Raw genomic sequence first — 26,937 nt, 5'->3', positions numbered from 1 at the left:
CATTCAGTGATTTGTGCATTACAAGTGCAAAGTCACATAAAATCATGGAGTAGCTTCTGTTGATCTCCCGTCTGTGTCCTGGCTCTGGATACTCGGGGCTTCTGCCTCCATGGAGCCTTTGTCATTCTACCAGTTCCTTCAGACAGCAGCATGGCTCTCTTATGCTCAGAAAGAGCGCATAGTCAGTCTCAAAGGAAAGGCATGATTTAGTCTGGATCACTGTCATTATTATTATTATTGTTGTTGTTGTTACTGTTATTATTTACTAGACGAGTTCTCATATAGCCAGGCTGGCCTCCGACCCCTGATGTAGCTGAGGATGACCATGAACTGCTTGCTGCCCCTCTTGTTTCCTGGGATTACCTGTGTGCCACCACATCTTACCTAGGACTGAGCCTTACCCCTTAGTCTGGAATCTGCAGTGGTGTTGAAAGGTGTTGATGACCTTGCCAATGATAGTATCATCTCTTTGCAGCTTGAAGAAGTCCTCGGCTGAACTGAGAAAGATACTGGCCAGTGGCCAGGTAGGTATTGTTGCATGCTAAGCTTCTGTTGCTGTCCAGAGTGTAGCCATAGTACGCAATGATGAAGAGTCTGCACGTTCCTTCTTGTCATAAATGAATGCCTAAGCTTAATTTGATTGGCAGAACAATCTGCAGCACGATTTTCAACCCGAGCTAATGGGTTTCACTCCCAGCAGATTGAGGCACTGTGTACACAGCCACACTGCCATCTCAGTTTTAAAAAGTTAATCAGTTCTGAGCATGTCGTCACCCCGCTGGTGGTTGACAGGGCCCCGTGGTTTGAAGTAACTGTTTCTTTCATTATCTCTGGGGACAAAGGAGAAAACTGTGACTTTTCAGCCTTGATTCATCTTTTGTCCAGAGACTAGCATTAGCTTTTATGGGACTGAACTCAGGTCAGTCAGACTGTGACACATGTGTCCCTGGGCTTCAGGGAACCGTGGTTTGCCTTGTTGTTGGGCCATCTGAAACTGAATGACCCAACCCAGCCAGGAAAGGACAAAGAGGCCTGCAAGCCACTGATTTTTCACTAATTTTGATTCAAGTAAATGGACACTTCTGAAATGGTATAGTACTTTTAAACTTCACTGGTAAGTGAAGCTACCTACAGGGGCTGCAATTCCTCAGTAGCAACATAAATGCGTTTTAATGTTTGTTACAGTGAAGCCTCTGATAGCCTTGCAGGCAGCGCCTGTCCATTGCGATCAAGCCTGCCTATTAGGCTCTATTGACTGAGACATCTGTGTCACTGCAAATAAAAGACTCTTATTGATTTTCTTAACTGCTGTTCACTTCCGTCCATGTTCCGAAGGCTGAGATCTTAATTATCTCAGATGCTTATTCAGTGCCTTCACACGCTGACCTCTCCAAGCCTCGTTGGCATTTCATGAATCAAAGACTTGTAGTCAGGAGGACAAAGATGGGTCCTCACGCTTGTCCTTTAATAGCACCTGTAACGTTGTGCCTAATAGATGTATGTGTCTCAAAACAGGACTCGTACGAGAACTTCTGGAAGCTTGGCACATAGTCTTTTGAATGGTTACAAAAAAATTGAGTTGATGTGGTTCTGATAGTCTGTCAGTCAGCGTGTGTGAACTCTAGTGCGTAAATGCTCCATGTAGAGTGGAAGAGAATCTGGCATGGTGTTGACTGTGTGTCTCAAATTCCACCATAGACTGTGCTCCCGAGGTTGCAAACCCAGCTCCTTGCACATTCTGAGCCAGTGCCACACCCTTAGCCTCCAAATGTTGGACAGCATTTGCCTACAACTGTTACTTTGAAGCAGCCAAAGGTTTGCTTAGACTAAGCTCCGCCCCTGTAACCCCCGTGCCTGGCATGTCTGCAGCAGTATGAACAGAAGCTGGGATACTGAGCCCAGGCCACGTGTAGATACGTGTTCAGCCTGCTTGCATTCTAGTTACTAATTACAATTTATGCACAAGTCACTCGTGTTTTTCAGCTGTACAATATATTTCAAAATAGACATAAATTAAGAAGTTTTAACATTATTCAACCTAGACAGTGGAGAGTAAGTAGGCTGTCATACAGTATTCTTTCCTAAATGAAAAACACTTCATTTTCACTGTGCACACGCACGCTGGCACACTCGCACCGCATCAGCATTCTGGATGCTCCTCATGTTTTGATGACAAATGAGTCCCACAAATATCAGCAGTGTCTGTTTTGAGGGTATCTGCAGTGGAGGCTGGTACAGCAATGGGTTTTCACACTTAAATATTGTCTATTGGTTTCTCTTGGGAATGCGCTAACCCCACAGTAAACAACGTAGCAGGTTTTTTCTTTTTCTCTTTAAGGGTAGGTTTATCTTATGTTTACTTTTGCTCAAAAATAAATCAGTGAAATAAATAAAAATGAGAGACAAGGGTATTGCTGCTCCTTAAGCCTTCAGAGCGGCTGCTTGTCCTCAGTCCCCCTCGGTGCCGTGGAGTGACAGAGGGTGAGACTGCATTACAGTGCAGTAACGTGGGTGGCGTGGGCACCAGTAAATCTCAGGGCTGAGCACTGACACCGCTTGCTATGGAAGGTGTAAGTCACATTTAACGACATTTGAACACTTGAGTGTAGTGGTTTTATTTTAGTGGGTTAGGCTCTCAAGCATTAATAATGATTTGCCTTCCCACTAGCCTCCACTTAGATTTCATAACGAATTCATATTAATCATTAACAGAAAGGGACATGATTCTTCAAGATAATCAAATATTGACAGGTTAGAAATAGCTTTCTGCCTGGGTTCATTGATATAGGTTATGTGATATAAATATTTATTTCTTTTCTGTCACTCAGAGTAAATGCCACCAATTGATTCAGCATTGATAGAGTGTCAACAGTTCATAAGAAACATTTGACTGGCTTGTGTTTTCCGATTAGTCTCTGCTCTATAAAGTGGGATTTACTAAATCTCCCCAATTGTCTGCTCATGGAGTGTGACGCCTTCTGAAACCATTATTGCTTCGATTTGTGAAGCAAAAGTCTCGTGATAGGACTCAGGTTTTGTCAGGCCTTCACATATAAAATAGGATTAATTGAGCATCTTTATTTTAATGATTTATAAGTGATACATACTTATTCTCTTTAATAAAGGCAGACAATAAAACAAAGAACATATTCTTGCTAGTCTATAATTAAATTCCATTTCGCTGTCCCCATTAATTTCATTAATATCTTAAATCAAGAACCACTTAAAAGTTTACCTTTAGTCTTTGAAATGGAGCTGTTCTTTTCTTGTTAATGCTCTGTGGTAGGAGATTCCAGTTCTCCAGCTTAATAAGCAAATCAAAAGATAGCTTGGGCCTGTCTAATTGAGACCTATGGGTCAGACTCGCAGTATTTTTCGAGCATGTTTTCCTGACTCAGTCCAGCATGGCATTGTCTGTCTAATGTTGGCCCTGGGTTTGAAACTGACTGGAAAGGACCAGAGTCAGTTTGGAGGATTTTATAAAACAGCTTGCTGTCACTCCACCACAGACATGTGACTCTTCCCTCTGTGTCTCTAAAGTCGGGTTGTTTTGTTTGTTCTGTAGAGTGACTGTAGTTCTGCTCCTGGTAAGCCCAGGTTAACACTTGGAGACGTCATATTGGCCAGTCCCTTTCCTACTTCCCTACCACACCTTTGTTGCTCCGAGAACATCAGATGCCTTTAGAAGATTTCCTAACCAGGGGAGGGTAGGAATCTGCTGTAAAAAGTACCTTTCAAACCCCAGGCAGCGCCAGCACCATGCACTGAGCTCCCTTGTAAAGACTGAGGCAGAGATGAAGCTGTGTGTGAATCAGAGCCAGAGTCCCTCTTCCTGCTTTCTTGCCCCCTCTTGTCCTTCAAGCAGGACGGAGGAGCCACCAATCATTGCTTTGCTGTAGCGATTGTGACTCCTGGGCTCTTTCTCCCTCCTCCCCCATGTCTGCTGCTGCTCTGTGTTTTACAGTTAAAACAAAGAGAGTCAATTATAATTCAAAACCAGCATCTTTATCCAGGTAAAAAACAACCTCACATCTGTACAGCTTAAGAACCGTGTGAGGTGTGAAGAGTAGTGTGTTCGTGTGCACGCATGGCATCTCGCACATGCGTGGAGGTCAGAGACTGACCTGAGTGTCCTCCTCTGTTGCTCCCTATTTTGTTTTTTGGGACAGGGTCTCTCACTGAACTGAGGGTTTGCTATTTTGGCAAGTTTGCTGGCTAGCAAACTGCAGGTCACCTGCCTCTGCCCCTGCGCTGAGGTGCTGACGGTAGAACCCAAGTCCGCTCCTTTCTTAGAAATAAGTGAAATTTACTTTGAAAAGTGCCTTTCAGTCGGGTTTGCCTGTCTGTGCACAGTGACCGTTGGCAGAAAGAGTGTCCTCACCCGGCACTGGAGACAGCTTGATGGTGTTGATCTACAGTACTGATTGACAAGGTATAAAGTAGCCTGGGTTAAATGGTCCAAAGATGCTATGGAACTGTGCTTTTATGATACTTTGTCCTAACTACCATAGTCTCATGAATCCCGCTGCAGGCTTAGGAATCCTCCTCCATTTCTGAGTAAACACAAGTCCTATACTTCATTTTGAAAAGTTCATTTAATGTGCTTATCTAATTATAAATGGCAAAAATGCTGTTAGCTGTGCTTTTAGATGTATATCATGTATGAAATCCTCACGATGTTTTTGTTTAATTCAGTTCATGAGCTCTGTTTCAATAGCTTTTGTTTTTGCAGGTTATGATAGCCTTGTTCCTGCAGTCCCGAACTCAGGGGCAACAGCCAAATACCAAACATGCGCACACAGAGCCCCATTTCACCTTTCATGACGCTGTCTCTTAAAACAAACAAGTGAAGCTCGTGCTTTTAAAAACGTGAGAAATATTAAACGCTGTGATAGAAAACTCATATGCAAACCGGAAAGGAGTCTCAGAGAGATATGTGCATATGTATTATTTATTTATTGAGACAGGGTCTTTCTATTTAGCCTTGAAGAGCCTCTAAGTCACTATGTAGATCAGGTTGGCCTCAAACTCAATGATCCTTCTGCCTCTGCCTCCCCACTAATGGTACTGAAGAAGTATCCTGCCGTGTCTGGATATGATAAAGTTTATTTGTCTTTATTTGTGCGTCTGCCTGCTTGTCTGTGTGTACACCATTTGCATGCAGCACCCACAGAGGCCAGAAGAGAGAGCATTCTTTATCCCCTCCTCTGTAACATGACCCCATTATTCCTAGTAAGGCTGACATGTAAGGTACTGGCCACTCCTCTTTCGTGAGAACTGTTGTGATTGTAGGTGTAAATGGTCAGAGGCTCCCATACCTTGTCCTTTGCCTGTGGGGAGGTCTTGATCACAAATGTTAGTTCTTCTGGAGCCCAGATCCTGTGTTACACACGCCTACTTCCCAACAACCTTCTATCTCAGTGTTGCAGATTCAAGATTTGTGGACTTTACCAAGTGAAATTTCTCTCTCCTAGAAATTTACTTTGAGCCACAGTGAGAATGTATCTTGTTAGGCAAGTTAATGGTGCAAATTAGTTTGTTGGAGGCATGTTTAGATTACCTAGAGGAATGCTCTCAGGGAATTGGCTCAGTAGCGGTTCGTACCTGCCAGTAGATACTGCTGTTTATGAACCCTCCATCAATCAAAGCGAAGCAAGTGGCAGTCCTGCTGGCGTAGCATCTCAGCTCACTTCCCGGGCTGCTGTTCCTAATGCTGTTGGAAAAGGCGCCATTTAAGTGCAGAGTAATGTGGCTTTCTTTCCTTCATGCCACATCTTTTCTACAGGGTAAAATATCATTTTATCATATTAGTAGTTTAAAGGTCATAAAGAACAGAATTATTTTCAAATGGCGAAGCAGTTGGCAATTTTTCTGATTTGTCTGCCAGTGTTTTCCACTGACCTTGAATATTGCAATTAGCTGATTGTAAATTGCATCAATCAGATCGTACAGCAATTAAACGTGGTGCTGGACTGACCCTTACATAGGAGTCTGCCGATATTCTTTTAGGAACTGGTAAAACAGCTTGGCAAGGAAGCTGTCGCTTTTGCTTGCACCACACACTTAATTATCACAGTCCTCTGAAGCTTCAACTGCAGGAATGTATAGAAGAAAACTATTTCCCTTGATAAATGCAGCCCTTGCTTTATTCAGTTGGTCGGAGTTTAGAACAGAGCAAATATTTAAAGCTTTCCTATAATAATGGTCCAAAAGCAAACTATTATTTTCCAAGTGATATTGAATTAAGAACTCCATCTATTTTCTGCCCAATGCAAGGGAGTGCAATTCCCTGGAAATTGATTTTTTTTCAGGGCTTACTTTCCCAGAGCCTTAGCTATGTGGAAGACAATATCTTTATTAAATCTACTTGGTGAATAAAGTTGGCAGTTAATTTTTATACAACTGTACCAGTGCCTAAGGAATTACTGGATATACCAAATGGAGTCTGATTAGCCTCAAAATCATTTGATAAATGATTATGTAGGGGGTCCCTTAAAGACTTGAAATGTTACTTGTGGGTGACAACACAACTTACCTGCCACTCACAATTACAAATAAGAGTGGTGTTCTTGGTGCTAGTTTTGTAGAATTAGAAAACATGGTGTCTTGTACATTAAATTACAGGAGTGGCATTAGTTGGTATTACACGCTTGCTCCATGTGTTTCCCGTAGGCCTGTGATTTTCCATTTACACACATGCTTCATGTGTTTCCCATAGGTCTATGATTTGCCATTTTCCAATCAGCATAATGTGATTTCTACTCAGCTTTTGCTATGTACTAATTTATCATTTGCAAAGAAAAGCTCTTTCTATTCTAGAAAAATGATAAACATTATTCAGTTAGTTTGTTCAATGTTAATTATGGGGTCACCAGAGGGGTTTTCAGGGGCTGGCTTATTTACACTGCATGCATAGATTACTCTATGTGTGTGTGGTACGTGTGTGTGTGTGTGTGTGTGTGTGTGTGTGTGTGTGTGTGTGTGCGCGCGCGCGCGCACACGCACTCAGATCCCCAAGCTTGGCTTTGGTCCTGTGTGCTCCCGATAGGCATTAGTTGGTTCTGTGCCATGCTGGAGACTGTTCTCCTATCAGTGTCTCTGACCTGACCCTTCTGAGCTATGTTATATCATTCCATTTTGACACCTTTTATCAAACTTTAATGAAATGACCCAGGCAAACAAATTGTCATTAAACTTTCCATCACTTTGTCCCTTGGTATCGTCCTTTATAAATTGGACAGCAAATGTTGTATTGATCCTCTCGTTCTTGCAGCTGAACTTGGAGTGACCCAGCCTGCTTGTTGTTTATGGCCCAGAGTGGCTTTCCTTGACATTTCCATCCGCAGCATGACACCCTTTTTGTTTTTCTTTCTTTCCTGTGGAGATGAATGAACAAGACATACGGTATCGAGACACCCTTGGTCATGGCAACGGAGGCACAGTCTACAAGTGAGTAGTTATCCTGTCTAAACTTTCTGTTTACTTCACCAAGTGCTGGGGACCCGGACCCCTCATGGCCAAGGTTTACACAGCACTACTGCTTAGATTTTATTTTCACATTTGATACCAGAATCCTGTCAGACAGCTTCTATTTTCCTGGGAATCGCCTGAAAATGCATTTATATTGCCTTTTTAGTGTCTCTGAGTCTGCACCTCTCCTGGTGGGCGGCTCCAGCCCACAGTCTGAAGCCTTTCTACGGGCCTGAGGTGTAACAAAGTTCCCCTTTGCTCTTTAACACCATTGCTGATTTTTTTTTTTTTTTTTTGAAACTTGTTCTCACCTTGTGCTGGTCCCTTGCCTGTTTATAGTTATGCCCAGTGGAGGCCAAACTTTATAAATGCCATTGCTGTGCCCTGTGCTGACACTGTTATTAAAAAGCTTCTTCCTGTGTGCTTCCCCTCCCCCCACCCAAGAGAATCCCCACACACTGATGAATATGTTCAGTTAGAAAACTCTCCCAAATTCCAGTTGCAGCGATCTTACCCTAAAGGACTGTTCATTTTCATATTAAAAAAATGCTAAGCATAAAACCAGCTCTGTCGACAGGAAGCCCCTCTCACGGCAGTGCAAAGTTTAAACTACATAATGTAATATGTGGCACTTAATAGTCTGCAGTGGTGTATGAAAAATATTCCACTAGGAATTAACAAATCCATCCTCTGTAAGGAAGCCCTCAGGGTAACAGAGCTTTCCTCTACACACAGCCCCACACTGCATTGGGCTGTGCTTTGACCGTAGCTACTGTAATATTAAAAATAATTGGGGTTATAAAAGAATTAATTTGTATTCTGATTGGGTCCTCGTGAGCCCAGCGCATCCTTGTGTACTGATGCAGCCTTGCCACAGGATGGAGAAGTCCTTCAAGTCATCTGATCTCACCCGCCACGCTGGGTCCCCCAGGTACAGCCAGACTCAGCATCATGGGCACACCTTCAATCCCAACACTCAGGAGCCAGAGATACAATGAAAACCTGTCTCACCACCAACAAAGACAAAGCAAACAGACTAACAAACACCTCTTTAGTTATCCCAGTCCTCAGGACGCCAGGACAAGAGGATCATCAGGGCTCCGTGAGGTGTTCACGGTTAGCATTTACAGCAGTACATGGCCATGTCTCAAGGAATTAAAAAATGACGAAAACCAAAGAGGAGACTTAGGCTCATCTTTTAAATTATTTTTCCTGTATTAATAAAATGAATTGTTGGTCTGAAATTAAGTCCTGCCACAATTGGAATCAGAGACAGATTTACTTTGTAGCTGGACTTAATCCCAGGGCCAAGGGTTTCTGGAAGCTGCACCTTCAGTACAGATGTTAAAAATGTAATCATCTGTATAATTGTGATATGAAAATAAAAAAGAAGGGACAGTAGAGGGAAGCATAGATAACCTCCCAGTTCCCCAAAGGATGGTTACAACATGAAATTATGCTACTGTTGTTTCAGAAATATTTTTAATCATGATGAAATATAAAACATATCATAACCATTGTATATAATTTTCGAAAGACAGGTTCTCACTGTGTAGCCCTGGCTGGCCTGGAATTTGTTACCCAGAACAGGATGGCCTGGAACTCACAGAGACCCACCTGCCTCAGCCTTCTGAGTGCTGGGATTAAGAGTGTACCACCATGCCTGGCTTTGTAAGCATTTTGATGTGTGGTGCAGCGGCTTTTAGTGTGTCCCATTCAGAAGGTGCTGTCAGCCCCCTCTGCTGTCTGCAGATATCTCTTACCAAATACCCTGTCTACCCTCTTGTTCTTAGCCACAAAACTGGGATAGAAATCCTCTTACTGGGACAGGCATGTCCAAGGGACATTTCAAAATATCTATACCACAGACTCTTTTAGCTGAATGCCATTGTCAGCTTCTCCTAAGGGTTTACTTAGCTGTCATCATCCACACTCACTGTGACTGTCACTGAGACCGTCACTCCTACTGTGTGGACAGCATGTGCTTCTCGAGTGTGAGGGGCAGTGTCTTGAGGATGAGCTGCTTTATTTAATTGTAGATTTCTCATAAGAGTCTCCATGGATCCTGTTGCCTACACACTTCTGTTATGTGTATATTGTTCTGAAACTGAATCTTACCACATTGCCCATGGTCCTAAATTCCCTGGTCCAAGCAGTCCTGTTGCCTTAGCTTCCTGAGTGTAGATATGGATGTGTGTCACTGCAGCTGGAACGCGTCTGTTCGTAAGCAGAGTGTGAGGATACCCGAAACCACTGTGGTCCATGACAGCCTCATGTCTGGGCTTTTGTGTGCAGTGTCACAGCTGAGCTGTAATCACCAAGAGCTCAGAGTCCACTTTACCAAAGTCTTTGCGGAACACTGTTCAATGTGCTGCGATTGTATTTCTCTTACACCAAGTTTACTTTAATAGTTTAAATTTTTATAAGTTTATTATGAAAATTGTGAGGTTTTTTCCAAAAAAAAAAAAAAAAGATTATGTTAGGGGCTATGCTACATAAACTAGATGACAAAAATATTGGAAAAATCCACTCATTGATAACAAAACTTTATTTTTTTCCATTGGAAGTATCATAAAGCTAATAAGCGTGTATTGGAAGTGCAGTATTTCAGCCTTTTCACGTGGCCTTCTGGGACACTGAATCTCAAGTGATGTGGTGCCTCATGTGACTGCGATGTATCTTATTTAATGGTTGGCACATTTTTATCTTTCCGGTCAGTGTGCAAGCTGGACGTAGACATGGGGGGGGGTGCGGGTGCTATGCCCTGTCCTGTGCTCAAGCCATTCTCAGTGGTTGTCTAAGCAGGTGGTGGTTTTAGTTGGTATTCTGTATTATTAATTTGAATCATAAAAGAAGTTGAGACTTGAAGCATAACCTAAGTGTAGCAAGAAGGCCAGTTTGGGAAAAGAATGTGGCTTCATTTTCATTACCCCCTTACCCAAAGGCCCGTCTCCGAAGAACAATTTTATTTACAGGAAAGACAGATCTTATTTCCTGACTCATAATGTACTTCAGAAATATTGTGGATATAGCAGGCAGTATGTGTTGTAGCTAAGTGTGCCCCATGTGAATCGACAATTTATATATAGTTTCCTACCGCAGCCTTTCCATCTGTAGAGTGGTGATAATAATAGTACCCATCCTTTCAGATTGCTGCACATTTAAATGAGATGATCCACAGAACGCCGAGCCCTATGGTGGCTCCTGGTAGTGACAGTACTGGCAGTAGACTGTTTAAGCCATGCCCTTGAGTGGCCATGGAAAAACATCTGCAGGAACAATCTCATACTGCATGTTATATTTTTTTCCAATTATCCCACAAATAACACTATTATATCATATTGTCACAATATGCTTGTCTGGAAGCGTCACAGTATTTTTCATACATTACAGTTTGTGTTCAGGTTGTCACGCAGTGGCTTGTACAGTGTGCACCTGTTGTGCCTCTCACTGGAAGTGAGAGGGCTCCTGTTTGTTTAGTCATTCACTGGCCAAGCCAGGACTCTGGGCAGCGGCTCCTTGTCTTTCTTTTTTCCCTTCTGTGCTTTTCCCAAGGCAACGCTGTTCCTCAGTGTCTCGTGTTCTGTTGTACATCCCAGCATCCCAGGTGCAGCGTCACCGTCACTGACTAAGTGGCTGAGATAAGAACGAGGGGAGCAGGCTTTTCAGTCAAGTCCTGTAATTGCCCCTGCCCTGTCTCTCCAGCTCAGAGGTTGCATGATTGGTTCAGAAACTTCACGTAGAAGAGGGTTACAGACCGAGGCTATCTATGTGATGATTTGTTCTCTTGTAGGTGTTAAGACTTTGGTGACTTAGCGTCTCCTGACCTAACGAACTAGTCCCTGTCCCCTTCTCTTGGATAGTGTGTGGCATTGGAACCTGGGTGGTCAGCAGCAAGTGGCTCTGGACACGCCCTGCTTCCAGGGCTGCTCGGGCCTGTTTTGGATGTGAGCTGCAGGAGCTCAGGCTTCAGAAGTGCAGGACGCTGACCTGTTGGGGTCACACTGGGCTGCCTGAGCTAACAGTCGCTCAAGTCAGCAGAGGCTCATCTTTTCTGGTGTTTTCTAATGCAAATTATTTAAACAAATTATTTATTCCAGTCTCTGGGTATTAGGAATTAGTAGTGAATTTTCTATATCTGGTTCCTTCCTGGGGTGCAGTGAAAAATCCAGTCTGCATGTGGGTAAAATTTTCACTGACACAATAAGTAGCGTATGTTCCACCCAGACAGTTGTTTCTGTTGTTTCATTTACTTTAAGTGATACTCATTAGGCTCTGAGCTGGGAACAGTCCTTGGAGGGAGTAGCAGAGATCATATGAGTTTCTAAGTCATCTTTTGCCCCTGTGATAGGACTATAAAACCAACTAAAATAAATATGTACTCAGAAGCTGGGTTCCTAATAGATCATTATAGCAATGTGGTTTAATTTATTGAAAAGCAAAATCTCTGATGGGCATTTGTATAAAATACATGAAAATACATGTTACCTAATTAAATGCTGTTTAGTAGGCAAAATATTTCAAAACCAGAGGATTCCTAAAAACATAGCAGAACTGTCCTGACAGTGAGAATGCAGCCAGTTGCCGAGGGCACTGTCCTGAGCGGCAGCAGGCCTCTAGAGCAGTTCTCAACCTGTGGGTTGCCACCCCTTTTGGAGGCTGAATGGTCTTTCACAGGTCATTATCATCCCACATATCAGATATCCCCATATGATTCCTAACAGTCACCATTATAGTTATGAAGTAGCAACAAAGTAATTTTCTGGCTGGGGGTCACCACAGCATGAGGAACTGTGTTAAAGGGTCGCAGCACCAGGAAGGCTGAGGAGCAGTGAGGGAAAATGTAAGCTGGAGTTACCTTTCACAGTGTATGTACATCCTGTGCCTGCAGAAATTTGTCTGAACACCTCCATTGTTGATTGAGGCATTGAGGTTCATTCCAGTCGCACTGACTATTGCTGAAATTATTTATTTAGAACCACATGACACCCCAGACGTTTTGACTTCCTCTCTCACCAGCCAAGTGCACACGTCAAACGAAAGCAGTGACCCTGCTCCTTCATATCCCCCCGACGTGTATCTCATATATTAAAAGTAGTTTTTAAACAGTCTTGATATTGACCTGAGAGGCAGGATGCTTGTTTGATTTATCTTGACCTTAGATTTCCAGTGAAATGAAGAACGTTCTCTTTGCAGCCAAGATCATATTTTAAACAAGCAACAAGACATCTTCCTAATGTAAAATTAAATACTTACATATGGCTGGGCTGCATTATGGTATCACTTGGCAAGCAGGGATATTAATGTTTTCAGAAAATCAATGCGTATTTGTCAAATAAAATTAATTATGTATGTGTCCCCTCTTCCCTACCAGCCCTCCCAGTGCTGAGTCTGTTTCCTGTGGTGACACCACACTGTTGCTGAGATGCTGAAGAGCGGCCTGTGCCCAGGCTCTCCCTATACCTTTCCCCCGTGGCCCCGCCCTCTGTGACACGTCCTCATATCCATTATGGCGATGATGGATTATTGGCATCTCACCTACATGACAGGGTGTCACAGGTCGCTGAGCAGAGACTTTCAGACTGTGTTTCCACTTGAATTAACTATTATTGAAATAGTTTATTGAGATTGAAGTATTGATCTTTTTTCCCCCTCTAAATGTAGGAAGGAAGAAGAGGCAGTGGTGTTTTTGAAAGACACTAAATTTCATTTTTAAAAATCTCATTTATTTAGGCTTTTCTTTTTCCTGTTTTATAGCCCCTAGTTTTATTGCTTAGAAAAGGGTATCTTGGCTTTATTTTTATGACAGTATAATTATACTTCAGAAATGCACTTGATTACTATGGGTAACAAAATTGTTCTACTATATTGGTTTGGCCAATATTGCTATACAAACAACTTTTCAGTCAATTGAGTCTGGTAAAAATCAATACATTATGGTAATATTTCAAGTAAGAATTTGCTGAATCTAAATGTTTTAACACATTCTCTTTCAGGGAAAAATAATTCTGAGATAGCAAGACTTTTTGTAACATCTTATGTTAATGAAGCACTTTGTTTATGGAAAAATCTCAAGTCTAGCAACAGTGCTTGTGCGCAGGTGCAAGCTTTGCGTTGTCATGCATCCATTACCAGACTTAGGAGGATGCTGTCCCATCTGAAGGCAGTCCCCTAGCTGCAGGTGATATCTGAGTGTAAACTTACCCTCTCAGCATTCATGAGAAGATTTTTTTTTTTTTTTTTTTTTTTCTGGTGTTAAGTTGACAAGAGACAAGAGTTCAGAGGACAAATATGGGCAGATAATGTGGGCCTGGCCGTGTGTCTCTTTAGACTTTCATTTGCTGTCCTACAAGCATGCATGGTATCAAATGCCCCATTAAAACAGGATCTCAGGCTAGACTGTGTATCTGTATGTGTGGGCCATGTGGGCCACCGGCTCGGGGGGCATGAAGGACAGATCAGGAACAGCCTCATGGAGGTTCTGAAACTTGCCAGAGTTGGCTTTTACCTGGAGTAGAGAAAGTAAAAGGGATCCATGGAAGTGACTGTTTTGTTCCTGGACAGTTGGCTGTGTTCTGAAGGCTAATTGCTTGTCTCCAGTATCTCTTTGAGTTACAGTCTCTCCCTGATGTTCTGCCACTATGTGATCCTTCCTGCAAGATATTCGTGTCTGGGTCATCTTGGTAGCAGTCCTCAGAGTGCCCAGCATGGTGCCTTGTCTATACTAATTACCAAGTGTTTTTAGAACCAACCTACTGAGGCAGGGCCTCCACACAGGGTAAATACAGGGTGCTGAGCATGGTAGGACAGCTCTAGAACCACCTACTGTAAGCAGAGAGACAGGGCCTAGAAATTTCAAGACAAGAACTGTCCCTGAGATCTGAATATAAGCTGACTGCATAGATCTCTCCTGAGTCTAGGAGAGCTAATAAAGGGCCTTTAAGTGTAGCACTAGCAGCCATAAAGATCTTATGCCAGATCCATTTGGTTTTGCTGTTAAATTTTGTCTTGAATTATATGTTCATTTATTCAGTGAACTAGTAGTTCCTGAGTGTTGCTGTGTGCTATGACTGTTGTAAACACACGCAGTCTGCTAGCACATAGGACAGTCTAGGGTCCCAAACAAAGGGTCCTCAAAGAAGTAAATGACAAAGTAAGATGACATTGACCTTGTAGTTGTTATGAAATATGGAGAAGAGGTGCCAGAAGAAGATTTAACTGAGGAGATGTTATTTGTGTTGAGACCTGGCAGATAGTCATGAGAAAATCAAGGAGAAGAATCTTCCAGAAAGAAGCCACCACTCAAAGCAGATGGGCACAGAGATAGCACATCTAGGCCAGTGTGGTTGGAGTAGAGAAACCTCTGGACAGGAGAGCAGACAGATGGACAGGGACTGGTCACAGCAGGTCTGTAGACCTAGTAAAGAGGCCATCAGAGTTTCCTGTTCTTTTAAAATCGAGGAAGAGCAGGGAGGGTGAAGTGGCTGCCCGAGGTCAAGGGCACAGCTCATGGTGGCTCAGCCACGCCAAGGGTACCTCAAGCCACGGTCTCTCTCTGTCATTTAGTCTCTGAATTTTAAAAAATTTGATGCAGATGTTTTATTAATGTAAAATAGAAATTAGTATACATCAAGGTGAACTATGTCCAGTAGTTAATTATTGGTGCTCTTTAGTAATTGCTAGCACAAACATTTCTTGGCCCACAGCTACAACAGCATGACTAGCTGCTGGTCTACCCTTTGGGGCTCTTTATTTATCCAAAGGCATAGAATTTAGTAATTGAATCCCTAGATTAATTATTTGGTTGTACAAATGGAGGTGGCACATTTCTTAACTCTTAAGACATACTAAAATTTTAAGTCTATTTTGCAGTAGTTGACATGTTAGAAAATTATGGTCTCTTTGTTGGCATATCTACAAGTAAATATTTGTAAACCACAGTGTCTAGGGCCTTTACTTAAATTGCTTTTTTGGAAAATAATTCACTGGGAAGTCCAAAAGGCATTTACTGTGTATGACTTTGGGCCACCTTTTCCCTTTTCTGTGCTTCGCTATTTTAATGTAAGAGACCACGTTCCTGTTACTCTCCTGCTTTTCTGGCTCTGTAATGCATCTTAACATGGAATCGGAGGAACAGTTACTAAACTAGGCAGGTAGCAGCAGGGCTGGGTCATAAATATTAAGCTTACAGGGATTTTGTTTGTTTAGCATTAATTTGCTTTTTCAGTGCAACTTAGTATAATATCCTCCTGACCATAAAATTTCCATAGTTTTCTCTGCTGGTTTATTGCATGAGAGCAAAGTATTTGTTGTTACATTCAGAGCAGAGCTCATGGTTTTCTTTGGTGAATTCACAGAATAAAATGAAAACAGTGTTCTGACAAAATTAGAACTTGCTTCTGGGCGCAATCAATATAGCACTTCAGCCAGCTTTTGTATTTAGAAAACACAAACATGTTAGCCCTCAGATACCCTGGTTCTGTTCTAGCCTGTAGCCCCAGAAAGGAGCAGGGTACTCAGTGAGCAAGTGTAAAGGTTTAATTAAACCATAATTAAGTTTTTGGAACATTTAGCTAAGAACTCTAAATAAGATATATTTTTAGGTTGTTTCAACAACAAAAAGTATAGTAAGTGAAACTTTATAGTGCGGCTGCAAATGACAGGTGAACCACAATCTCAAAAAGACTCTACAGCAATGTGTGCACTGAGTCCAATTTGTATACACTACTTACTTTTTCTCCCTGTTAGCTTTTTTAAAAAGAGAATTCTCAGTGAATGAGGCAACTGACTGAAAGAGCCAGTCAGCAGTGCCTCTGCAACTTAAGAAGCACAAGCAAAACATCTCGAGGTCCTACCTGCCTCTGTGCAGCCAGGGCCCAGAGTTAGCTGGACTTTATTGTACTTCACCAGGATGTTGGAAATGGCTGTGCACAGTAAGGCTCCTTCCTCTGTAGACAAGCCTCAACGCTGAGGATTCAGTTCACCTCCCAAGCCTAGGCCTTCTTATTGTTTCTTAGTCTCTTCCAAGTACCTTTCCCTTCAGGAGCCTCAAATAAGCAGAGGAAGCTGGAGGGTTTGTGCCAGCCTCCTGGGGGGGGGGGTGGTCACTGGACTTGGTTATTGTCACTTTTTGCACAGGATCATTGTGCATACTGATGGCCCATGCCAACTAGACACTGCCTCTCATCCTTCCTCCTTTCCAGAAAACTGAGCTCTTTGAAGGGCCCAGTGTCAGACCTGCTGGTGCAGGCCTCTGACCCCCTGTTGGTGCAGGCCTCTGACCCCAGTCATTTTATGTGGTTCTTGCCACTTGTATTCATAGTGGGTTTTCGTTGTTGTGACTTGGTATTTAATCTTTCTCTGGAATGATGTTAGTGTTTTGGGCTTTCTGATCTTTATAAGGCAGTTTGTCCATCCCCACCACTACCACCACTACATCATCCTCTCCTTTCCTTCCTTCCACATATCTGGCTTTAAAAATGTGTGTGGCCAAGTTATGCTATGCTGTCCTAAATGAATTAGAGACTATGGCCTTCTCTTGGCCGATCTCTGAGGGCTCTGTAGAGCAAAATGTTGCCTAGTTCTTCAAGGACAGCATGCTTACACAATTTATATGTTGTTAGAGGTCTCAAAGGGCAGCAGCACTGAGTGCTGTGGGGGAGGGGGAGCACCCTCATCCCTCCTGGCTGGTGTGAAGGTAGTGTAGGTCTGGTGGTAGTTTGTGTTCCTTTTTATTTTAAAGTAACAAGTCTCCTGGTTTATTTTGACCTAGTCATGATGTGTCCATTCCACAAAGTCTGTTATGCACAAAAGTGCACACAACGAAGATGAAGTGCCTCTCTCCAGCCTGACAAAAGCCATTCCTTTGCAGAACGGTAGCTGCAGTGGAAGTAAATAAATGAATGGACAGCAATCACAGCCTAGTTGATGGAGCTGTTCAATTAAAGCACAGGCATTTACATGGTGTAATTTCCCTAAATTGCCAATGAGCCCCTTTAGACACAACCAGTGTTCAAATTGATTTCAGCATTGATTTTGGCTGAAGCTGATAAATTTCTGCTTGTTAGTTAAAGTAATTTTGCAGAAGACTTTGTACTGCGGTATTGAAGTGTTCATTTAGCTGATGGTTAAAAGAGGAGTTATTTACAGAGGCCTGGACTGTTGTTCTGAGATGGGACAATTCCCCAATCATCTTTTACTTTTAATTTTTTAGGCTTCAGTATACCAATCAATAGGTGATTGAAACTGATTAAAACTTATCCAACCAGCTGCCTACGGCGCTTTAATTAGAAGCTGGTTGATTCTTAAATTAAACGTCTTGTTTTCATCCGGTCGCCATCTTCCAGAAGAGTGAGGACTAACAGTGCTGAAACCCTAAAACTCGGGCTTCATTAAGATAGTGAGTGTGAATCTGCCCGAGAGCAGCTCCTCGAGCACTGAAACACACTTGGGCTTCCGGAGAGCAGGAGGAAAGGTGGTTGTTTTAGGTGGTCCATAGTGCAGTACGAAGGGCCATCTGTTTGTGACTTGTCACTGTATAACAGTGGGCGCTGGCGCTCAGGGTTAGCACACAGTAGGCATGTAGGGGTGAACAAAATAGTCAGCGACACCTCAGATGGAGTATTTGTCATTCAGTTTTGAGGGCTCAAGTAAAACAAGTGCCACTGGACAGTAAGCGAGCGTCTCCCATAAGCCCAGGTTGACTTCCAGCATTTGTGAGCAGGACTGCAGGAGACTAACCATCACCCACTACCTTTCCCACACTCATTTTATCTGGTATACGACAATTGTTGGTTTGTAATGAAAGCGAGTTGATAGTTCTGTCATAAGGGACGTATTGCATCTGGCTCTGCAGGGAAGGGAATAAATGGCTCACTTTTCAGAGGTGCATTTACTCTTTGACCCACTAGGGTACTGTTTAGTGTTCTAGAAGAGGTAATTTAGTAAATTGCACCCCAGTGGCCTGAAAAAGTTAATGCAACCCTGAAAAGTGAGCCGTTCAATCGATTTCTCCTATTGCTTTTTAAAAACCAGCACCAACTATATCCAGGGTGCCCAGAAGTCTGGTGGAAAGGGGCTCTAGAAGCAGCCAGTTCATGCTCACACAGAGCTCGGTCTGGCTTCAGAGGCCCAAATCCACCTCCTACCCCGGTGTTTATCAAACAGAAATCTGAAGCAACCATTAACCTCACCGGGCCTTGATTTCTTGATTGCAGAGTGACTGTTGAAGACATCTCCCTGACGGGTTTCATACAAAACAAATATTCTCTCTGTATAAAAATATTTCCTAGCCAGACTTCTCCCTTGTTCTCCCCACCCCCAGCTCTTACTGCCAGCAAACTTGGCTGCTCTCAGCCTTGTTCAGAGAAGCTTAGTTTCTTGGTGGGCAGCAGACAATGGAGAGATACATGACCGAGGTCCTAAGAATGAGAGACTGACCGAGTGCTCAGCCCTGAATGCGACTCCTGTCTGTCAGAGCATGGGAAGAGCGCCATGAAGTGCCGGCTTCTGGGTGAGACATGCCCACTGTGACTGTAACTCACAGCAGCTGTGGTCACCAGCACACGATCAAACCTGCAAACCCTCTGGCATGAAAGGGATAGGGTAGGCGGTCTCCAGGCTTACTGAGGAGCTATCGGCAGGAGTGTGTTGCTCATGGTTTTTGGAGGATGTTTTCACCAATAGGCTTCCATGCTGCAGTGGTTAGCACTATACCCAGGCACTATGGGCAGCAAGCTTAACTGAACTTTGTGGGTTACCTTAAAAAAAAAAAAAAAAAAAAAAGGCTTGAAGATTAAAGGTAAGAAACCAGGGTGCATGTGGTCATATTCTTTTATACATGTATAAAATTCTCAAAATAAGGAAAACTTTAAAAATTCTTAACACGTGTGTTAGAAACCATATACAGCTGTAAGCTAAACACTGACGGAAGGTTTTCAAAAGTAACCATCTTGGTGGTTAATGTGGGAGAAGTGACTTTTTGCTAACTCTGTAAGGAACTTGGAGTAGCTCCTAACCTGTATTCAGGGTGTGTCCAGGAGAGAGGTCCCGAGATGGTTATCCTCAGGGTGTGTCCAGGAGAGAGGTCCCGAGATGCTCAGTCCTCAGGGTGTGTCCAGGAGAGAGGTCCTGAGATGGTCAGTCCTCAGGGTGTGTCCAGGAGAGAGGTCCCGAGATGGTCAGTCCTCAGGGTGTGTCCAGGAGAGAGGTCCCGAGATGGTCAGTCCTCAGGGTGTGTCCAGGAGAGAGGTCCCGAGATGGTCAGTCCTCAGGGTGTGTCCAGGAGAGAGGTCCCGAGATGGTCAGTCCTCCAATGTTCCTGTTTCTCCCACAAGCATGGCACAGCCATTCAACTTCCTTCTAAGCGTGATGTCCCCTGCCGCCCTGCTTTGTTCATTGCTTTCTCTCAGAACCATTGATGGAGAGTTCACTGTGACGGGAGCTTCCGAGATCTCAACGGTATTTAGGCCATATATTAAAAGACATTACTCTAGTTATTGTGGAAAGTGTTAAAGGCTGGAAGCAGGCTGCTCCAACTTACGGAAGAAATATGGAAACCTAACCACATTGACTTCAAGGGAGGTAATGAGAGGAAAAGGGAAAACCCCAACTGACCAGAGAGGAGCCAACATGACTCTGTTTGCACCTGTCTATGGCTGGATCTTTTTAACCCAGCCACCTTGCTCATGTCCTAGATTAGGCTGATTTATGAGGCCTATGTTTGGTTTGGTACAGAAACAGTTGGAGGGTGGAGCTCAACCACAGCTCATTTTATAATTGGTGATCAGGCTTCTGTGGTGGGCTTTTAGGCAGAAGAAAGGTAGCAGAGCCCACGATTTGAAGCTTCTCTACAACTGCCTTTGGCTTCGGGTTTTCTGTTGCATCAACCAGGACTTGGCGAATGTGGTAATCTGTTATGGAAGGCAACAACTGTCATCGTAGATTTCCCTCAAACTGTTGGATTTTTTTCTCCCTGTTAAAGGCTGGTTATTTTAGTGTGTGATAGGCTTCCTTAAACTTTTCCAGCTGACTTTTACTCCCAACTTCTGAAGAAAAGGGGCACGCATTAAGACAGCATTTTCATTGGCTGTCCCCATGGCTACTTGGCATATGGTTGCTGGAGATGTCATTGCAATTCAAAGATGACTTAAGAGGGTACATTTAATAATTGTGTTTTATTAAATTGTCATTTAATAAAAATGAATGTGGCTACTTCTTAACTTTCTGTGCTGCTAAGAATGAAAAGTTGCCTCAATAAAGTGGATGGCAAAGTAACCACTGTTTTGTCTTCTTCCAATCAAACTTTTGTCAAATCTCCAGTGTTTTCTCTTGGGTCTCACCTTCTGGCATCCAGCCTTGATCTGATGTGAGAAAAGAGAGGCAGATACTCAGGACACTATTACCTGTAGAACAAGGAACCTGCTTTATTGTTCTGGAGAAACACCTCTGTCTCTGCCACCTGCTAACACTGCGGCTGGCTTTGTAATTTCTGCTTATTTTTAAGTAAGCCTTTTCTCTTTCCGCTCCCCTACCTGTCTGCCCTCTGAAACCCAGGAAGCAAAATAAGTACCTTCTCCTGCTTTCTAAAGTGTCGCCATCTACTTCCTGTTCTCTGCTTATGACCAGGGGGCTTTCTTGGTTCAGGAGAAATTTCCAACAATTGATAGCTGTCTCTAAATAATTCACAGGGCGATCCTCCTGCTTTTCACTAACTCTGCAGGATGTTATGTGAGAAGCAAAACTCCTGTTGGTTTATTAAAAGAGCAGCCGGCCCTCACAGGACAGTGACAGTACCGTCACTGAGGTGTTTCTCTGTCACTGTGACTCGGGCTATACGTGGGGTTGCTCTTGAGGACTTTTTCAAGACAGGAAGAAAAATCAATGCAGAGGTGTTTTGATGAGTGTTTGCTAATTGATGTTTATAGTACTGCGTAAGTCATGCTCAAATACGAAGTGTCTATATCAGGTTGTGGGTCACCCTGTCCTAAACTTCCCCTGGTGTCATAGTCACCAGAGGAGCTAGATGCTTCCCAGAATAAATCCTCTTTGCACATGAACTTAAGTATCTTTATTGGACTTGTGTTCAGAAGTCAACATGCAGGAAGCGCTGTAGAACTCAGGTGTCTGCCTTAGTTGTGTGAGCCTGCACGGTTTAGGAAATGCATGCTCGGCTGTAGGCTATTTACTTTGTAAGCAGAAGTCAGCTGGGATGAGTCACATTTTTGTGGTTCTTCTAGAATGTAGAATTTTAAGCATAAACCATTTCAGCAAACACTGTAAGATACAGATTCAGATGTCTTGTGCATGACATGCACTTGCCTGGCAGTCCACATGCAGGACTGTGAACGCAGGTTGTTTCTCATGTCCTGGTGGATGCAGGACTGTTTAACATTTTGTTTGCAAACTTTTCTTCTCCTCACTTAAAGATTATTGGAGAATTTTTTCAAAATATTTTATGTGTGTACCACATATATGCCTGGTGTCTAAAGAGGCCAGAAGAGGGCATCGAATTCCCCGAAACTGGGGTTACAGGCAATTTTGAGTGCTGGGAACTGAACCTATGTCCTCTGGAAGAGCATGCCATGCTTGTAACCGCTGAGCCATCTCTCTAGTCTGTGGTGATTACTCTTAAGATAGATCCTCATTGGGACTTAGATGAAGTTAAGCCTTCCCTTCTAAGCTGCACTGGACTCTAAAGCCTAAACCTACAAGCATTAGAATCACTCCCACTGGTCTCCAGATACTGCCTTTGTGGTCAGTCACACATTTTCTGTTCACTTACTACGTCCCTGGCGTTAGGACAGACATAAGACCAGCATTCATGGCCTCTGGGCTCTGGTGTGAGTTTTCCAGAAGATCCATCTCATGTCCTTGACTCCTTTTTTTCTCCTTGACCTCAGTTCAGATAGGAAGCTAATCACCTTTCACCCCACATCTGTGCCCCTCAGCTCAAGGCCCCTCCCCCCTTGCTGGGGACATTTCTCAGTTCACTCCCAGTTTCAAACTCCACATCCAGCAGCTACTATGATTTCTTGAAATGAACTTTTTGCTTTTATCTGTGTCTTCTATAATTTGGAGTAAAGGCCAGAGACCTCACTGTGGCCTAAGTGACATGACACCTCCACTGCTGATTGTCACACACATTTCCAACCTGGTCTTCACGCTTGCTCCACTGCCTGGACAAATGATGTATGAAGATGAGAGGGGTGACCAGAAGGAAGACTTTCTAAGGCTTTCATGTTGTTTAGAGGGGACAGAGAACGGTTAACGTTATACTTTGTTAAGTCCACTCTGATATAAATGGTCTACTTAACAAAAATGCAGTAGGCAGAGTTCAGGAGAAAGGCAGAGACAAATGAAGAAAGTGGTGGGAGAAATCCCAGATATATCAGTAGTTACAGTAGACACAAAAGAAGACTCCACTTAATAGATGAGTTAGATCGAGTTTATAAAAGTATCGCTGTTTGCTAGTTTAGATTAGTTTAGAAGAAATCCCTAAGACACAAAACAACAAAGATACGCGAAAGTTGAAAGAAGAAGATGGGAAAACACAGCAGACAACAGCAGTAGCACCAACCAACAAAGCTTCTCTTACAACTTACTCATTGGTGTATGACAAACTTAAAAGAAAAATAATTACTACACAAGAAGTGACTGCTTTATGATGCTATAAGAAAAGCAGACTGACTTAGCAACCATTAGCTAATATGTAATTAATAACATAATCTTAAAATACATGAAGCAAAATCTTATACAATTACCCAGAACATTTGATAAATCCACACAGTGGGAGAATGTCTCAACAAGCAACAATTGATTAACCAGATAAAATTAGTCTGTAAAAGATTTTTTAATTCCCGTCACTCATTGTGTTTGAGTGTGGCAGCTTGCCTATACCAGTCCCACATGAATGCAGGTGCTTGAAGAGGCCAGAAGAGTGTGTCATCCTTTGGAGTGATAGTGACACGTGGATCCACCCAGTGTGGGTGCTGGGAATCAAACCCAGGACCTCTGCAAAGGCAGGGAGTGCTCACCACTGAATCCTTCTACCAGCCCAATACGGAAGATCTCAACACAGCAGAGTATGAATCTTTACCTCAAAAGATCTGCATTAAAGTGGAACTTCCGACTTCTAATGATTTAATTAAGAAAAAGTTCCTCACAGGTTTCTCATAGTCAAACATAACATACCGTGTGCTGTCCCGTGTCTGTACTGTGTGTTCAGTTTACATGGGACGAGTCCCCAGAGGCCAAGTGGAGCACACAGGGAGAAGAGCTAAGAAACCCTCATACAGAGGCTTCCTCCCTTCTCTCTTTGGAACAGTAGTTACTGTGGCAACAACTGACTAATTTGAAGTGTTAGCTGTTAATTAAGACATTGCAGAGGTGTATAGTTGTTTTTTGGTGTAACCAGAGTCTCCATTCAGACTTCATTAATCACTTTACAGTTAATGTGCTGAGGAAGGTCAAGACAATTGAGACACACTATCTGCTGAAAGTAAACAAACTCTTTCTCCAGGTAGGATGCTGTTCACAGAGTTGGGGAGTTGGCTCGGCTTGGGCTGCTGCTGCCTTTGTCATCCATTTCTCCCTGATGATTAAATGTGAAATCGGCTCTGTCCCCAGACCGTAAACCCACCCACAAGGCGTCTTTATTGCCCGAAATGGAACCCAAACTTTTCATGGATGAATTAGCGAGCTTCATGATTAAATCATCAACTCCCCCTTTCATTTCGCCTGGAAATGGGAGACCTTTCTTTTGGGAAAGAGATCAGCTTTCTTGACAAGCTAATTAAGTTGCCAAACTGCCCAGTGAGGTCTGTGTGTGTTGGGCTCTCCACTAATCATGCCTTTATCACTGCGATTGGTCTCAGAAGTTCAAGAGTCGCCTGTTGCCCTTCCCACAGCTTCTAGTCGTTTGTATACTTAGTCCTCGGTGCTGTTCTAATGCTCAGGGTTTTAAACCATTGTCTTTGGAAGCATCTGTGATGTACGGGTGGAAATAATGTTATTATTTAATCTTGCATATTGAATTATTTATATTTACATGGAAAGGGCTTCTGAATTCTTCACATATATTTTAAAGAGTGCATTCCAACAAATTCTGCAGCCACTGAGGGAAATTGGTCTCTACCAAGTGTGCTGCAAAGTTTGAATATTTCACAAATCAAACTATGACCTGATGTGTAGTTTTTGCATTAATGTAGCTTTGCTTTCTAAAAATCTGATATTTACATAGAGAGTAAATAATTTTTTATAAAAATCAGGATAATATATAGGCTCTATTTGTAAAATATTGTGCCCTTTTGTACAAAACCTAAAAGGTTTCACTTATTTTTATGTTTGTGTATATGTATGTATGTGTGTATGTAAGTGTATATGTGTGTATGCATGTGAATGTGTGTGTGTATGTGAATGCATGCATATATGCATGTGTATATGTATGTGAATGTATGTATATGTATGTGTGTTTGTATGTGTATGTGCGTATATATGTATGTATATGTGTGTATGTATGTGTACATATGTATGTGTATGTGTGTATATGTGTATATGTATGTGTGTATACATCTACTCTCCTAGTTTTGACTGTAGACTCATAACTAAACCATTTCTATAGATCAGTTGATTTTAAAACGTGTGTTGGTGCTGGTTGTGCTGGTACACATCCCCAGTCCTGCTACTATTCCTTAACCTCAGTTATGAACTACTTCAGTGTAGCTGAGTGTCTTAATTACTTTTTAATGCTGAGGAAAAGGACCAAGGCAGCTTTAAAAAGAGCATGATGTTAGACAGTTAGAGTCTATAGTGGTGGAGCAAAGGTATGATGGTAGGGACAGCTGAGAGCTTACTTGCTTCTTGATGTACAAGTTAGAAATAGAGCAAGAGAGACACTGGAAATCCTTAAAGCCAGCCCCAAGTGACTCACCCCTTCCAACAAGGCCACATCTTCTAATCCTTCCCAAATAGTTTCACCAACTAGAAACACTGAAACATGTGAGCATAAGGGACGGGGAGCATTCTCATTCAGACACAACCTGAGCCTAATTCTGTAAGGAAAAGATGAGCCACATGCTAAAACCTCGCTGGTATATTTTTACAGCAGTGTTTTATTATATTAAATACCACAGTCAGAGCTCCTCCTGTGGTTGGTGATTATCTTTATGAAATGCAGTGATATTTCTCTTTCTATATACTTTAAAGACAGGTCCTTCACTTTGCTGCACATACACAGCTATAGACACACTATAGGCACACTATAGACACACTATAGGCACACGTACAGTCATACAACAGAGGCTCGGGTCAGACAACCTCATCTAGTTCTGAGGTCTGGCTCTGCCACCGTGTACTCGGGCTCCCAACAAACTGCTCTGTCTTTGAAGGAGGGTAGTAATGGGTAGCAGTGTGACTTCTGAGCAGTATTTTAAGATTCATAATCACTTTACAAACCTTGTTTAGCCCCACATAAATACACATTGCTAGCATGGGCCATTTGCCTTGAAGGTCTATCCCCCATTGGGCCAGAAATATTTGGGTTGACAGTATGTCCTTAGCCACTCTGTAGGTTATCTAATGATATCAAGTAACTTTGTTTTCTTTTCTTTTTTTTTCTTTTTTCTTCCTATAGAGCATATCATGTTCCAAGTGGGAAAATTTTAGCTGTAAAGGTAAGCATTGAGTATATTTTATGCAAATTTGTATGTGTGTGAGTCTGTGTGAGTGTGGGTGGGTGGCCCATAAAGGAGGATGCAGGGCCTGATTTGTCACTCTCTACCTTATTCCCATGAGACATAGAATTCCTTACTGAGTCTGGAGCTAGGCTGATCCTCCTGTCTCCTCCTCCCACAGTGCTGGACTTAGAGAAGCATGCAGCATGGCTGGTATCTTATGTAGGTGTTGGAGGTGTGTGCACAGGTGCTCTTACCTGCTGGGCTATCTCCTCAGCTCTGTGTTAGGAAATTCTTGGGGCTCACTGACTTCCTTTCCCTCTCAGCTCATGCCACCAGCACACAGCCACACTTCAGCAGTAGGCTCTTTGCTAAACATGGCCACACCCAACAGTTATCTTAATCCTTAAAACTATGAGGTAATTCTCACCAATTTTAGATTTGAAGAAAGAGGGACTCATGGGGCTGATTTGTGCAAGGCTAGTTGGGAGAGGCAAGGTTGGGATGTTCACCTGACTCCATAAAGCTAACGTCCTCTGGTGCTGTGCAGCCTGTGTACAAGTGACTGCTGTCCAACCCTCTGTCCACCAGCCTCTCACAGTTCATCTGGTTTCTTTCCCCAATATTTCAGTTTGTATTTCTGTGTCTTATATTATTTTAAGGAAATAAGAATTTGCATAATGGTTATTCCTTTGTATAAGTTAAGTTAGAACCGAGGCACAAATCTTGTGGGTTCTAGTGTATCCCGTAGTTCCCTCTTCATCTCACACCTACCACAGCACCTGCGTCACATATG

General features: G+C 42.8%; 1 protein-coding gene across 3 annotated transcripts in view; it reads left to right on the top strand.

Moving 5' to 3' along the window:
* MAP2K5 (mitogen-activated protein kinase kinase 5) overlaps positions 1-26,937 on the top strand; it is a 207,423-nt gene that overhangs the window by 45,347 nt on the left and 135,139 nt on the right. For all 3 annotated transcript variants that reach the window (XM_080930288.1, XM_080930289.1, XM_080930287.1), the window contains exons 7-9: positions 476-524; positions 7,385-7,449; positions 26,102-26,141. In XM_080930288.1, the coding sequence (XP_080786414.1) occupies positions 476-524; positions 7,385-7,449; positions 26,102-26,141 (154 nt within the window). The remainder of the gene's footprint in view (positions 1-475; positions 525-7,384; positions 7,450-26,101; positions 26,142-26,937) is intronic.

This window comes from Micromys minutus (genome assembly GCF_963924665.1).
Source record: "Micromys minutus genome assembly, chromosome: 16".
In the NCBI taxonomy this organism is placed as follows: Eukaryota; Metazoa; Chordata; class Mammalia; order Rodentia; family Muridae; genus Micromys; species Micromys minutus.
The sequence above is the reverse complement of the archived record's forward strand: the minus strand, read 5'-3'. Positions and strand labels throughout refer to the sequence as shown.